Genomic DNA, 15,677 nt, shown 5'->3' with positions numbered 1-15,677 from the left:
CTGGCGAAGTTAAGGAAACAGGCTCCCTCCTTGAGCCTCCAGCAAGAGCACAGCTCTATTGACATCTTGATTTTAGGCCATCGTGCCCATGTTGGACTTCTGATCTCCTGATGTTAAGAGAATGAATTTGTGTTGTTTTAAGTCACTACAAGTTTGTTAGAGTAGCGATAGGAAACTCTACTATACATGCCTTTGGTCACATGGGCTGTATTTCACAAAACCTCTTGTTGTTCACAAAAGCCACTTGCTAACTCATTATGACTCATGTCCCTACTTCCCAAAAGGGGTGAAGTGAAAATTTAAGCTTCCAGAAGGAAGTGTTCACTTTGATGCAAGTGGCCTGTCAAGGGCTCCTCATGTTCCTCGTTCACAGCATTAGCCTCTCTGAAGCAACAGAGCTTGGTTAGGGAGGACTAGAATGGCCCACCAAATGTCACACAAAACCAACAGTTCACAGGCTTTCTGGAAGAGCCTCAAAGTACCAGACCCCTGACAACGAGTAGTATCACTTTACACGTGCATGACTTTTGGTGATTTTTAAAAAAAAATTTTTTAATTAACATATAATGTATTATTTGTTTCAGGGGTATTTTGGTGATTTTTATTACTTGTATATACATTGCCTCATTTTGATTCATCCAACCTATCGAAACACTTGATCAAAACCACATCCTGAGAAAGTGACAGGTCCAGAATTTGAAGCCAGCCTTTTGTCTCTAAAGCCAGTCTTCTCTCCACCATAGCAGAAGGCAACATTTGTTCTTACCCTCCTAGGTGGGTAACTGAGACAACTCTGGGTCCCCTCCAGCACTGCCCCTACCACTGGTGTGATGCTCCCTCCCCCACCCAGCCCACCCTTCTTCCCAGAGGTGACCACTCCAACTGGCCATAGACAAGTTAGCTGCCTCTTCCTCAGGCTGAGATGTAAACACATGGCAGACAGAAGGAGGGGAGCGAAAGGGAGAGAAAAGGCAGAGAAACTGTGTGAAAGGGCTAAGCAAGATAATAACCCAGTCCATTCCTCCCGAAAAGAGAGCCAGAAAGCCTTGTTAGCAATCTCCTTCTTGGACGCAGAGCCTGCACTCAGGGAAGGAGCCTGATGTATATAAAAAAGAAACCATGTTCTGGCCTGGGAGTCAGGAGGCCTAAGGTCTGCTTCTGTCACAGACCAGCTGGTGGTCTTGAAAAAGTCACTTCATTTGTTTGTCTCATTTTACTTCTATGTAGAAAGAGGAAGTTGGACTGGACAAGCTCCACCAGCAATGCTAGCTGTAAATTTCTGAGATCCTGCCTCTACAGGTCTTTTCGATGCAGGAACACTCTGTTTCAACAGAGATACAGGAATTGTCCCAAATCGAGGGCAGGAACCTTGTATGAGCTTCTTCACCCTGAAGCAAGTCCTATCATTCCTCATACGTGACTCTCGAGCCAGGGGCAAGTGATTTCTATTATGCAGTTAAATACGAGGTGCAGTCTAAGATGTGAATAATGATTAACATTTCTTGAGCACCTCTATCTACGTACGCTTTCTGTTATCTAGAGCTTTCACAAAGTATTGTGTTCAAGATGTTGTTCACGGGGTGCCTGGTGGGCTCAGTCGGTTAAGCGTCTGCCTTCGGCTCAGGTCATGATCCCAGGGTCCTGGGATCGAGCCCCACGTCTGGCTCCTGGCTCAGCGGGGAGCCTGCTTCTCCCTCTCCCTCTGCCTACTGTTCCCCCAGCTTGTGCTCTCTCTCTCTCTGTCAAATAAATAAATAATTTTTTAAACAAAGATGTCACTGGGCGCCTGGGTGGCTCACTTGGTTAAGCTACTGCCTTCGGCTCAGGTCATGATCCCAGGGTTCTGGGATCGAGTCCCACATCGGGCTCCCTGCTCAGCGGGGAGCCTGCTTCTCCCTCTCCCTCTGCCTGCCACTCCCCCTGCTTGTGCTCTCTCTCTCTCTGACAAATAAATAAATAAAATCTTTTAAAAAAATAAAAAATAAAAATAAAAATAAACAAAGATGTCATTAATTTTCACATCTTTAGCAACCCATAAAGAGCCACCATCACTCACCAAATCACCTCAACTTAAAACCATGTATTATTCTGTCTACATTGTCCATGTCCACCAACTCTCAGAAATCCAATGCTCACATAAAACTTACCACGCAAAGTACAACTTCCCTTTCTTTGGGGTAAATGTACTTTCTCCAACCTTGATTTGGGTACCTCCACTTCAAGGTCTTCTGCTTGTTTCTTTCTCCCTCTTCTTTCCTCTAGCATTTCCTTCCAGACCACCCAGTAAAGCCATCATCCATTCATATTCCACACGTCCCCACTCGTCTCCATGTTGTAGGTGAGTGCAGGTGGGCCCACGTGTGCAGGACAACTTGCAGTGACTTAGAAGACTGGACAATGCCTTCCCTCAGGGACATGGAAGGTGCTCTGGTCCCTGACCACCAGCCTCCTCACGAATCTTGATGTCTTATAGACAGAGCATAGATCCCCAGCATTCCTTGATGAGCTCTTTCTGATGGAGAGGACATGGAGGCAGGAGCTTACCGGAGAGAGGAAATTAGAGAAAATGAGCTCAGTGCATGGCAGGCTGAGATCTCAGCCAGAGACCAAAGAGAGCAGGAGCTGAGAATTTTCTCAGTTGTTTATCCACAGCATTGACCGGCATGCCATAACCATCGGGAAAGATGTGTTGAATAAAGAAATGAAGGAAGGGTCACTCCAGCACGGATGGTCCGGTGATCTCGCGTAGTTTCCAGTGAGGGCAGGTAAGTGCAGATACAGATGGGTGGAGGCCAGGTACCGAGGTATGGATGGGGGAGCACATAAAATCTCTAGCAGTGAGGGGATTCTAAAGGGGAGATGATTCTTACATCAGAGATTCCAGATCATCAGTCCATTCACAGTCAGATCTCAGTCAGCTGCCTCCATTTCAGAAAGAAGATTCCAGCTGTCCGAGGAAACAGTATCAGAGAGCGGGGCAGGATCCCAGGGTCCCGATCCTCAGGAGTTTGGGGGTGCTGAAGAGGATTACCAGAAACCCTACAGAGAGGCTTTGGAATCTCCGTCTGTGAACACCTCATTCACAACCAACAACTTTACTCACTTGGGCATTGCAAAGGGAATGGAACGTTTTGTTGACCTCAATCTTTTTCATGAAATTCTCTTCTCCCCTGTCTTCTTCCATGACACCTGTCATTTGTTCTTTTCCTGCCTCTTGGACCATCCCTCTTAGCTTCCTTCACCTTCTTTCTACTTTACCCACCAGCTGGTCCCCCACAATACTATCCTTGGGGGTTGGTTTCTTTCCTTTTCTTTTCACTCTGCCTGTTCTTTACACCTACTGCCATGCCTTCTGCTACAACCTCCAGGAAACAGTCTGGTCCCAACTCATTTCTCCACCTCACCTCTCACTACCTCTCTGTCTCCTTCCCACCAATCCCAGGCCCCGGGGTGGCCAGCTCTGAAGTCAAGCTGTTCTCTCTGACTCGTATGTCTCCCCTCCTCTCTGCCCAGAAAAGCTCTCCTCATTATTTAAGGTCTGCCTTAATTATTACCTCCTCTGCTTTCCTCAACCTTCTCAAGTTACACTAATTGTTTTTTCTGTGGTCCCATGGGGGGTTTTTTCAAACTTTGACTACAGCAATAATCATATTATGATATCGCATTTAAGGTTTGTATGTCCTGTTCTCTCGAGGAAGGCTGAGCTCTTGGAGAACAAAGACAACCTTCACATCCCTAACAAGTTCCTGGCATACAGTTGGCACTCAGTAAATGCCCAGTGGAAGAGTGAACGAAATAACGTTAAACCTCAAGTCAGGCCCAACTATGGGCCAGCTCTGTCTTTTGGTAGCCAATATGTTTCCTTTTCTTTATGAGCTAGATGGTAACATAGGGGGAGAAGGTGAGAGAGTGTTGAGCAGAGTGAGTCAAGAGACCCAAGTTTAGATTAAAATCTGCTTCTATCTTCCATTGTGGTATAATATAAAATCGTTCAAATGGTCTACCGATCTTCCCAAACTCCCACCTCTCAAACTGAAGGGTCCTGCCGCCATCTTGTTCACACCTTGAATTTCCTTCAGGGCTCCCTGTCTGGTTACAGCACCCTCCTCACCTCCTCACCTACGTCCTGCATCTATCTCTGGCAGCACACCGATCACGTTTTATTATCATTTTCTGTCTTCCACACTGAATTGCCAATTCCTGAGGGCAGAGATTATATATAATGATGCTCTGTACTCCTTATAACTCCTGTTAGAATAGGCTATCATAGTTGCTCATATATATGTGGTGAAGTGTATACACATTAAAAAAAAAAATTGGCATTGCCAAGGAAACATTTGATGGAGATAACACATATGCAATATTGGGTTGTTGTTTTTTTTAATTTTGTTGAAGTCTGGTTGACACATAATGTTATATTGGTTGCAGGTGCACAACAGAGTGATTTGGCAAGACTACATGGAATGCCGTGCCCACCGCAAGTGTGGCTACCATCAGTCATAGACAACCCTACCATGTGTGGCGGCATTTACTATATTCCTTATGCTGTGCCTTATTCATTCCATAACGGGGTCCTGTACCTCCCCCTACACCCATTTTGCCTGTCCCCCAACCTTTGGCAACCATCACTTTTGTTCTCCATATTGATGCGCCCGTTTCTGCTTTTTGTTTGTTTGTTTGTTTGTTTATTCATTTGTTTTGTTCTTTAGATTCTACATATATGTAAAACCATATGGTGTTTGTCTGGCTTTTTTTCTTTTTTTTTTTCTCTCCTTGTCTTGTTCTTCAGATTTCATTTGTCAGGATATGTTCGAAGAGGCCCCAAAGAGAAAAAATATCACGGTGGGTTGAAGTGGCTGCAGACCTGGGACAAAGTACTTGGTATCTTTGCAGGTAATCTAGGGATGACCCTCTCTCTTCCCTGTGTGCTTCACAGGGTGCAGCCTAATAAAGCTTGAGGAGAAGAGACCAGAAAAGAAAGGAAGAGGAAGAGAGAGGAAGGGAGGGAGGCGGGGAGGGGTGGAGGGGGGGTGAAGGGAAGCTCAGGGAAGAGAAGCCAAATGCATTGTGATTGAACTAGTTCCCCAGGGTGGGCGAAATCTGCTTAGGCAGAAAGCAGAAAGCAGACAAATGCTGGGTCCACAGTCAACTCAAGGGATGACATAGGTGAGGTCACTGGTTCAGAACTCCAGCAACCCCGTGTTGTTCTGAGCGTGTGTCTGTGTTTAAATAAGACTGTACACAAAAGCAGCGATTGGAGGCAGATTTCTTCCCTGTTCCATAAGTGCTTCCTACCCGATATCAGAGAAGAAACATTTAGAGGGTGAATGCTCCCAGTCAATATTTTTGAATGGGGCACAGTCAACCCGGAAGCAGGATTCTAAACAAGCCTGCTACCTGATTCATAGAGAAGGCTGATCCAACAACACCTGAAAAGAAATCTGAACTGTTGGGCTGCCTCTGGCCATCTGTGCTATCAGCTTCCTCTTGGCATTTTCCAGACTGCTGTGAGCTGCTCTCTGCTGGTGTTTCTTCCAGCTTCCCACTGTGTGTGGCAACAGCCCTAGTCCTGCTGGAGTTCATTGCCACTGTTGCTTTATGTACGAGAGTGTTCATGCTTCCACTGGGGCAAAGGAACACAATGTGAATCGTTACACAAACAGCTGGTGACTTCCAGAAGGGAAGGTGCCCCTTTAATTAAAAAGGTGCCCATGAGCCATTTATTTCCCCCAGGGGCAGGGCTCAAGGCACTAACCTCCTCTTTCATTTAACCAGCACTTTGTTTTATGTACCAATTTGAAAATGATACTATTGTATACTGCTTAAATGACTTCCCCCCCTTGCCATCGTAATTGGCTGCTATCGTTCTTTCTTTCTGTTTATTTACTCCCTAGAATATCAGTAGTCAGTCCCAAAGAGTTTTATTTAAAGGGAGAAGAGAAGAATTTGACAGTAAAGCACTGGGGAAAATAAAACAAAATAAAAACAGAAATACGAGACTCAGTGAAAACATCCTGTACTGTCCAAAACCACGTGTCCATGTCACCCTCGAGCCCCCAGAACGCCTGAGATGTGGTTGACTCCAACCTCATTTACAGTTGGGAAGACTGAGCCCTGGGAAAAGACAAAGATGGGTGTGAACCCAACAAACAGCCAATAAGGGAGAGCAGAGCAAGAGCGCAAAGCTGGGGTCTGAAAGAAAGGTAAACTGAGTTTGCTTTCCATGACCACTGGGCTACCAGTAGGGTGTGAGCTGAGCGTAGAACCTTCACACTATCTGTAAAGTGTTGTTCACCCAGGCCTAGAAGAAGCACACATGCCCTTCGGGGGGTCACTGTGGACGATGTGCAGCCAGCTAGACGGAGTGCCAGGCTCTGACAGCTGACTTCAGAGGGTCAGCTGGTGAAAGTTGGCATTCATCTTTTCCTCCTGAGAACTGCACAGAATTTGGTAGGACACCATGCACCTCGTAAGAGCTCAGATAATTTCTGGATGTTCATCTGAGGCATTCCCAAGAGGCCTCAGCCCCAGAAACAGTAAGTGGTGAAGAACATGCCTGCAAAGGCACCAGGAATACAGGGATGGTGCCGAGAGGGGCTGACCCGAAAGGAGATCTCCTATCACATAACTTTGAGCCCCCAACAGAAGGTCTGGAGGGCGGAGGCCCCTGCTCCATCTGTCCATCCATCCTCCCACGGGACATTCTCCCAGAAGCCTCCGGGTGACACACAGTGGCCCCTGGGAAAATCCTCCAGTGAAGGAGACAAGAGCTGTCAGCCCCGATGCGGACCGCAAGCATCTTCCTCTCCAGCAGCTGCTCCATCCTGCAGGGACTGTGCCCATCACAGTGCAGAGAAGCTGCTCTCGAGTGAGATTTTCTCTCTCTCTCTCTCTCTCTCTCTCTCTCCAGGGCTGGCGTCTGATTCCATTTGAGACTAATCAGAAGACAACCATCTGGCACTCCTGCACATCCCCAACCCGGGCCATTTATTATAATCAGCAGCTTGGGCGGCGCGGGCCCTGCTCCGGGTCTGCTTCTCCTCAGCCTCGCACCCCTCGGGGCACTCTGCAGACAGAAGCGCTGGGGAACAGAACCCAAGTACTGAGGGAAGGCACAGCCTCCACCCCCTACTCACGACTTCGTGCCCACAGAGTGGTGAGGAGTGGGGAGATGAACCGTGGAGGCAGCCCAGGAAGCAGGCCCCAAAGAAGCCGAGCAGAATAAAATCACCATTGCAGTAGGAACGTCCCCGTCTTTACCCAGTGCTCACCGGATGCCACAGACTCCGTGGCAGTTTGCAGGGGACAGCACCGTTGGCCTTTACAACAATCCTATAAGGTAAGTACTGTTACTATCGACATTTTCCGGGCCAGGAAATTAAAGCATGGCACTTCCAGCAACTTGCCCAAAGTGTCCCGGCTGCCTGACCAGGCACAGGCTAGACTTGGGTGTCTCGGGCAGATAATGTTGGGGTCTCTTCTGTGCCCTGCTGCCCAAGTAGAAGCCCCCCCCGTCACTCACACACACACACACACACACATAGGCATCAGACATCTGGGGGGATGGGCCTGGCGCCGATACCCTGGTCACCCCGGTCACTGGCCAGAGAAGAGCTGGCGGGAGACACAGAATCGCTAGGTTTGTATGTGGCTTCTCTGAAAAGCCAAGCCTCTAGCTCTGAGATCTAATGACTGAACCCTCAGTGAAAAGCAGCCCGAGTCTGAGGCAGCCGAGGACAGGGGGTAGGGTGGTGACAAAAACCACCGGACAGAGTCACGAAGCACGATGCTCTTCACTCTCTGTGGCACTTAGTTTTCTCATGAAACTATCAAGGTCTGAGACTTGATCGTGATTATGCATATAAATCTGCTTTGTCGTCTCTAAAAGGGTCTAAAAACCTAAGGTAATATTACTAGGGCATAGTGGAATTTCCGTAGAAGCTCTGTGCAAGGGGTTATAATTGCATTACCAGCAAACTCAAATACATCGAGGTCTACTAGCAATACAAGGAGATAAACTACTGATTCATGCAGCATCGTGGAAGACTCTCCAAAATATTATGCTGAGGGAAGAAGCCAGGCAGGCACAAGAAGATGCGCTGTAGGATTCCGCTTCTGTGCAGATCTAGAAAATGCAAACTAATCTGTAGCGACAGAAAGCAGACTGGTTCCCCAGGAAGAGGGTGGAAAGGGGCACAAGGAAACTTTTAGGGGTGACAGGCAAGTGCTGGGTCTTGTGGTGGGGATGCCACGGGTGTATGCATTTGGCAAAAGTGATCAATCTGTAAATAGATTTAGTTTCAGGTACGTAAATGATACCTCAATAAAGTTAAAAATAACAACGCCTGTCAGTCTTCCCTTTTGAACCAGGGTCTCTGTGCAGCCTGAGAAGGTCACTGGACTTGCAGTTTTAGCTCAAGATTCTCATGGTGACCGGGCCCCATGCAGGTCAAGTGTGCACCGAGCTCCTCCGAGCCTCAAGCCTCTTCATCTTTAAAACGAGTCTTCCATCCTGCACTTCCATCCTGCACAGGACTTCTGTGCCTATCAAGAGGGCTCTTTGGTGCATGAGAGCAATTTTCTGACTGCAAAATAACAGACAGATGTAGAGGAACTTTTGTGTGGGTGCACGGTCATGATGGGTAGCTTCGAGTCCTTTGCCCTGCCCATCTGGAAGGTCCCTCCAGCTCCAGGTGGTCCGCCGTTTGTGTCCTCTCTCTACCGGAGGCCCCCGGGGAAAGCAGCTACAGCACCCGCCTCCATCAGAATCGGCCACAACTCGGAGATGCTGAGTTGACTGAGTACTTTCGGAGGCTCCAATGTCAACCACCCGGTAAGCTGGAGAAGGCCAGAGAAACTGGATACTTTACGTCATGGGCCGTGCAAGGCGCCTCGCAATTCCATGTGCAGCCAGCTCTGAAGGCCTTTTATCTTTGGGTGCTGAGGCCTAGCTAATGCAGCTTACTGTCCAAAGCGAAGTCAAAGATGCTTACCCCAGCTCTTTCCTTCTTCCACTGTCCTGCTCTTTTGACTAGGTAGGCATTGTTCAAATATTCTCTGGAGGAAAAAAGGACGGCCTCTAGCACAGGTAAAACCTCTGCTGGAAATGTCAACCAGCCAACCATCTCACCCCCTGTTCTTCCAGTCAACACAATAAAACCAAAATCCTCTCTGTCCGGTGTCCATGTTATATTTTCAACTATTCTAAGTCCTTTCCCGCCCGTGACTCATTGTGTCTTCACAAAGCCTCGTGAGCAACACAGGACAGGTGTTGCTGAGCACAGAAGCTGTGCAGTAATGTTGAGGAAAATGGAAGACCTAAGACCTTCCTCGGTCAGAAGCTGGACTAGCGCTTGGGCCATGGAATCCCTGCTACCAAGTCCTTTTGCAAGACTGTATCTCTCCATCACCAGCAAACATTAAAGCCATTTGCTAGAGGCAGAGTTCTAGACACAGGCAGCCTCAAACCAAACCAACCAAAACAAAATTAAAGGTCAGAGGTGTATCGGTGGCGAGGACTCCTCAAATTCAATGGTGAGGTGATGCTCACACCCTGGCCTCAAGCTGCAGAAGAGATAAGAGATAAGAGCCTCGCTCCCCCACGAACCACAGAGGCCAGTAGGGGATGGTATGAAATCAAGTAGCAAAGCAATAATCCCCCTCAGAGTTCCCCACCTACCTTCTCTCCTGGCCCCCAGGCATCCCCTTCCCCAGGCCTTTGCTCAGCACATCGTTCCTTTGCCTTCCCACCAACCTCACTCCAGTCTTGACTAAGCTGGACCTTTCTTTTTAGAATTTTTGGAACGGGAACTTTTAGAAGAGCTAATAGGTATGGGGGGAAAAAAAAAAAAAAGGAAGGGATAGGCCATTTTGGCCCCTTGAAAGTTTCCTTCCTGAGGCCTCCCTAACACCTCCTTACCTGGTGCTCACACACACACACACACACACACGCACACACACACACACCTTGGAAAAATCGCTACTTCAGTCCTCCCTATGGCAGGCCCTTCTACAGCAGTGTTTGTGGACCGAAGGTAATAGGGTGGGATGGAAAAAACCTAGCACAGCTCTGAGGGAGTGATGAGCTAGAAGGAACATACCCTGAGGTCACCCAGCTGGCTCAGTACTCCTCTCCCTTAGCTCTGTCAAGCAGTTAATAAGCATGCACGAATTAGTCCTGTTCCCCTCAGAGGGAGCCAGTGAGGCCCTGAGGGGTTAGGTGACTTATCCAAGACCACAGCCCAACACGGGCTGGAATGGGACCTGGGCCTTGCGGGCCTGAGCTCTCTGCCGGCCCACCCAGAGCCCCGTGGAAGGTCTCTTGCTGCTGCTGCATGACACCAGACCCAGTTACACCCAAAGGGAAACCAGAGCTGTCGGCCTTGGCTACCACCAGTCTCTCCAAAGGGCCGTGTTCCAAACATCCCTCTCATCCCTCCTTGAGGCATCCCAGCCACGTCTCCCAGAACCCAGAAAATCATCACCACTCCCTCCTGCTTGCAATTTCTTCACGCCCCTTCCTCTAAGGTTAAGGCCTAAGAAAGAGGCTTCTCAGAAGTTAAGCCTGATGCCCTGGCTCTCTGTCTTCTCAACTTGGCAGCCCAGGGAGAGTAGAACTAGATCAGGTAACAGCCAAGGGCTCTGCCCCCTCCCAGTCAGGGAATGTGATGGAGACAGAACAGCAAAGCCAACTTCCCTCCTGCCCAGGCTGTTCCATGAGAACCCACTTGGTGACCCTTTCAGTAAAGAGAGGCAGTGCTAGTCATAATCCTACTAGCTGTGATAGGCTGAATAATGGCTCCCCCAAAGCTCTCCAAGTCCTAATCCCTGGAACCGTGAACATTACCTTATAGTAAAAATAAAAGAAAAAAAGGGGGGGGGGAAGATTTTGCAGATGTGATAAAGGATCCTGAGATGGCAAGGCTATCTATCCTGAATGATCTGGAGAGGCCCTAAGAGCAATCACTAGTGTCTTTGCAGGAAAGAGGCAGAGGGAGATTCGACACAGACAGCAAAGCAATGTGACCGGGCATTCTGAGATCTCCGTGACCCACACGATGCAGCCACAAGCCAACTGATGCCAACAGCCACAAAGCCATGGATGAGGCAAGGGATGGATCTCCCCCGGAACCTCCAGAGGAAGCACAGCCCTGCCGACACCTCGATTTCAGCCCAGTGACACTGATTTAGGGCTTCTTGCCTCCAGAACTAGGAGAAAATACATTTCTGTTGTTTTAAGCCACCCAGTTTGTGGCCATTTGTTATAGCAGCCCCAGAAACTAATACAGTAGCTAACAGCTACTAATCATCCATGACATGCCAGGCATTGCACTAAGCATTTTACGTACATTAACTCATTGTGCACGGGCTCTGGATGTGCGGGTAAGCAGGCACCCTGGGGGATTGAATCCCAGCCTTACTGCTTAGTTTGTGACTCTGAGCAAGTTATGTAACATTACTAAGCCTCTGTTTCCAAATGCATAAAATGGGCATACATGTTTCCTTTCTCATTGTGTTGCTAGGAGGATACAATGGCTAATAAAGGCAAAGTGCTTAGAATAGCATATAATAAGTACTCCCTAAATGCTAGCTATTATGAGATCTCAGGGGTTGAACCAGCCAAAATTAGACCATCATCCTAATCTGTTGGGACATGGACAAGACCTCCTGGACCCAGTGCAGGAAAAAAGATGCCGACGCCCCTTTAAAGCAGGTTTGAATAGCAAACATGACAGTCTGAGGAGTTCAGTTAAGTATTTCTTCCCTTAATTGAGTAACTTAGGTCCTTAATGTTGGCCTAGATGCCGGGGCCTGTGCTAATTCTGCAGCACTGCCCAGCAGACTCCCCGGCCCCTACCTCCCGTGCTTAAGGAGAGCCGTGCACAGCCATCCACCAGAATAAGGACATAACTTGCAGCACCCACACCTGACACAGCCCTACAGAGCCCACCCCATTTTCTCTGTAATTCTGGCAGCAGGAACTGGAGCCCCATTGCTTGGAAGTCAACCCGAGTCAGAAACGTCAGTCTATTTGCCGACTTTCCAAGGCTCACTTTCCTGACTGTCCCAGGGGGCAGGGTGGAAAGATAAAACCAGGGGTGCGCTTTGGTTACAAGGTCACAGCCAAGTTAGTAAAGAATAGAGTAAGCAAGATTTGCCCAGAGGCGGGGGAAGGGTAACCTAGACTTGCCACCTGAAAAAAGGGGGGAGAAAATTTTTTTTTTCATTAACTTGGCCCTTCCTGATAAAGTTTGCCCAACTCTCCCGTTTAGGTGATGTCATTCAAAGAAGCAGCGCCCCCCCCCCCCCCCCAGGATCGCAGGCCTTGTGTCCCCACCTAAGAAATTAACCAAGGGAGAAGGGCTTGGCCGCCTGGCCGTGGCTTCCTCCTAGGCAGGGTTCCAGCCCCACGGTCTTGGTTGACCAGCTTAAGAAGACTCCTGCTGCCACTGCCCAGTGCAGGTGGCCAGGCCTCTTCCCAGCGGGCTGCAGGGACTGCCACCTGCGCTTGCTCGGCCCTTCCCCAACCCACCCTCCAAGGGTTAGAAGGATGAGGGAGGACAGCTCCTCTCCTTACTCTCAGGCACCCACAGATTTCCGCGCTGCCGTCACCACTGACGAGAACCCAGGTCCCCAGGAGAAATCGCTTCTCCTTCTCATTCCATCCTCCCTATCAATGAACACGCAGCAACACCCACGCTCCCGCTCCTCCTACTCCGGAGGGAGACCGAACCCGAGAGCGACATCCGGAGCTGGAAGCCGCTGCAGTGAGACCTCCGCCCCGAGGTCCCTTGCCCTTTCCCAGCCATCGGAGGATCCTCAGCCAGCCCAGCGTTCCGGATCCAGAGGGTGCCCGAATCCTCGGTGGGGCCCCGCCTCCCCGGGGGCCGGGCGCTGGAGACCTCGGGGAGCCCGCGAGACACCGGCTTAGCCCCACCACGGGGGCCGGCCGCCGGGCACGGTACCTGGGAGCCGACCCCGGTGCCCTCGCCCCGAGGCATGCCTCACCTCCGGCACCCTCAGCAGGGTCCCCGCCCGCCCAGCGCTCCCGCGCGGCGCCTGCCCCGGCACCCGCGCCGGGAGGGGCCGAGTCCCGGGCCGCCCGCGCGCCGGTCCTGCCCCGGCAGGTGGTGGGCAGCGGGGAGCGCGCCGCCCGCCCGGTCGGCGCGGGGAGGCGAGCCGGAGCGAAGCCGAGGGCCGGCCGCGGGGGCCGGCGAGGGGCGCGAGCCCTGCCACTTACGCGCGGGCTCTGGGGAAGCCCATGGAGAGCAGCACGTCCAGCGCCGATCCATGCTTGATGGTGCCCGGGCGCTGCTGGCGGCTCCTCCGCGGGGTGACTTTGCTGTACAGCTCCTCTCTCGCAGCCATGCCGAGCGGGCCGGGGTGGCCGTACTGAGCCATGGCTCAGCGGCCAGCCATCGCCGGGGAAAGCGCCCGAGCCACGAGCGTCCGGGAGGGAGCAGGGGAGGGGGCTCGGGGACCGGGCGCCGGGCGGGAGGCGGCGGCGGCGACGGAGGCGGCGCTCGGAGCTTCCCCAGAGTCGAGACTGACGCTTCCTGGTGAGGCCACCGGAGCCAGAGCGGCCCGCGGGCTGCTTGGGCCGGACCAGCCGTCAGCTGCTCGGGCCCCCGGGTGCCCCCAGCGCGGCGCCTGCAGCAGCCCTCTCTCCTCCGCCCCCTTCCTTCTCTGCTCCTAGCGGTCCGGGAATTTGCAATGAGTAATTTTTGAATGGATCAAAAAGGAAAAGGAGCCTTGTGGGCCGGCCCTGCCTTGCCAGTACCGGGGCCCCGCCCCTCTCTTAAAGCGACAGCGCTGCCCGAGCCTGCCCCGGCCGGCGGGTCTCAGGCTGTAGCGTCAGGGTGCTGCTGGGCGGAGGACTCGAACCAACGAGGGCTGCCTAGTGCGTGGGGTCCGGGGAGTCGCTCCGAGGCCCCCAGTCTTCTCCACGGCTTGCCCATAGAGCCAGCTGGGCCTCCGGACGCCAGATCAACCCGTGTCAAGTTTAATGTGGTTCATGTGGTGCTAGATGGGTTAATAATGGAAATTCGGCGAACTGATGGAAGACAGTAATGAACCAGAGGGCCAAGCCCTGTAGGCCCAGATAAAAGGTTTTGCTTCCAAAAGACCCTGCAAAATCCGGAGGATTGTTATAGCCAGTGGAGACCAAGCTCCCATCAGCTGGCTAAGTAGCCACACCGAAGACCTACCATGCTCTCCAGGACTGAGATAGTGAGTTCAGGACAAAGACTGGAACCTCGGGACTGAGATAGTGACTTCAGGACAAAGATTGGGACCTCGGGCTCTCAAGCTTGGGAGGGGAGAGGGGTCGAGGCAGAGGGCAGGGTGGATAAAAGAAGAGAAAGGGGAAGATGGAAGGAGGAAGGAGGAGACAGGGAAAGTGGGAAGTGGAGGGAGGGTGGAGGGAGAAGGAACAGAGAAAGAACACTTTCTAATTATAAAAGGTGTTCAAAATGGAGTGGGTTGGTTTTCATTGAGCACCTTGTCAATGAAAGGATTCAAGGAAAGACTAGATCATCTTTGCTCAGTGGTGACATATAAGTGAATTTGCATCATAGGTTGGATAAAACTACTCCCACCTCAAAGAAGGTGGGAGTCTTCACACTCACCCCCACCCCATACCCCGCACAGTAAACTTGGCTTGAGGATATTAATGCTTGCTTTCTTTCTATTCTTTCTTTCTTTCTTTCTTTTTCTTTTTAAGATTTTATTTATTTGAGAGAGAGTGAGAGAGAGAACACAAGCAGGGAGAGTGCCAGGCAGAGGGAGAAGCAGGCTCCCCGCTGAGCAGGGAGCCTGACATGGGACTCGATCCCAGGACCCTGGGATCATGACCTGAGCCAAAGGCAGATGCTTAACCGACTGAGCCACCCAGGCGCCCAATGCTCTTTCATTGGAGACAAACTTACTGTCTTCAGTCAAGGACAACAGCCCCACTTGGTTTAATGGAAAAGAGAGTAAACCCTAGCTGCTCTTTTTCAGGTAATAATAATAATAATAATACCTAACATGTATTGGACTCTCGTGTCCATCATTGTGCTAAGCATAGTAAAAGAATTGACTCATTGTTTACGACCCTTATGGGGTGTGTACAATTATTATCCCAGTTTGCCGATGACAAAACTCGGTTCAGAAAGGTTGAGGAAGATCATAGAGCTGCTAAGTGTATAATGAAAGCTTTTATCGACTCTGGTACCTGGATACGTTGCTTCTGCCTCTACAGCCCCATGCCCTTACCTGTGTGCATCATAGTAACCTAGCCTCACACATATGGGGTTCTCCAAAAATGTCAACTCCTTTCCCTGCCTAGTGCGTGGGGGAGGAATGGTGACCAGAGCCCATGAACAGTTTTTTGATGCTGCTTTCTAAGTCATCTAAAGGTTTTACCGGGGGAAATGACACAGCTTAATTCTCTTGGGCTAGAATTGCTTTTCTAAAGAATGTCCAGTGGTGGTAGAAGTGGGGAGATAAGGACTACCAGGGCTTAAGCAACAATGTGCATAATTCTGCCTTCTGCTTGTGTAAGGGATGAGGGAAATTTCATGCTTCCTGGGTGAGAGCTTCTGCCAGAGCGGAGGAAGCTTCCTGGAGCCTTTTGCAGAGTGCTTTTCCAGAGCACGGAGCAAAAAGACAGGACTGGGCTGAGAAAACCATACCTA

At 50.6% G+C, this 15,677-nt stretch overlaps 1 protein-coding gene across 2 annotated transcripts in view; it reads right to left on the bottom strand.

The window, feature by feature from the left end:
• UBASH3B (ubiquitin associated and SH3 domain containing B) overlaps positions 1–14,334 on the bottom strand; it is a 139,502-nt gene extending 125,168 nt beyond the window's left edge. Inside the window, exon 1 of one of the 2 annotated variants that reach the window (XM_032427686.1) lies at positions 13,241–14,334. In XM_032427686.1, coding sequence (XP_032283577.1) covers positions 13,241–13,401 — 161 coding nt within the window. In that variant the 5' untranslated portion in view covers positions 13,402–14,334. The remainder of the gene's footprint in view (positions 1–13,240) is intronic. The other variant, XM_032427687.1, reaches the window with a different exon arrangement.
• Positions 14,335–15,677: the final 1,343 nt, after the last annotated feature.

Source organism: Phoca vitulina, unplaced genomic scaffold (assembly GCF_004348235.1).
Source record: "Phoca vitulina isolate PV1807 unplaced genomic scaffold, GSC_HSeal_1.0 scaffold38, whole genome shotgun sequence".
Lineage (NCBI taxonomy): Eukaryota > Metazoa > Chordata > Mammalia > Carnivora > Phocidae > Phoca > Phoca vitulina.
This window is presented reverse-complemented; position numbering and strand designations above follow the sequence as displayed.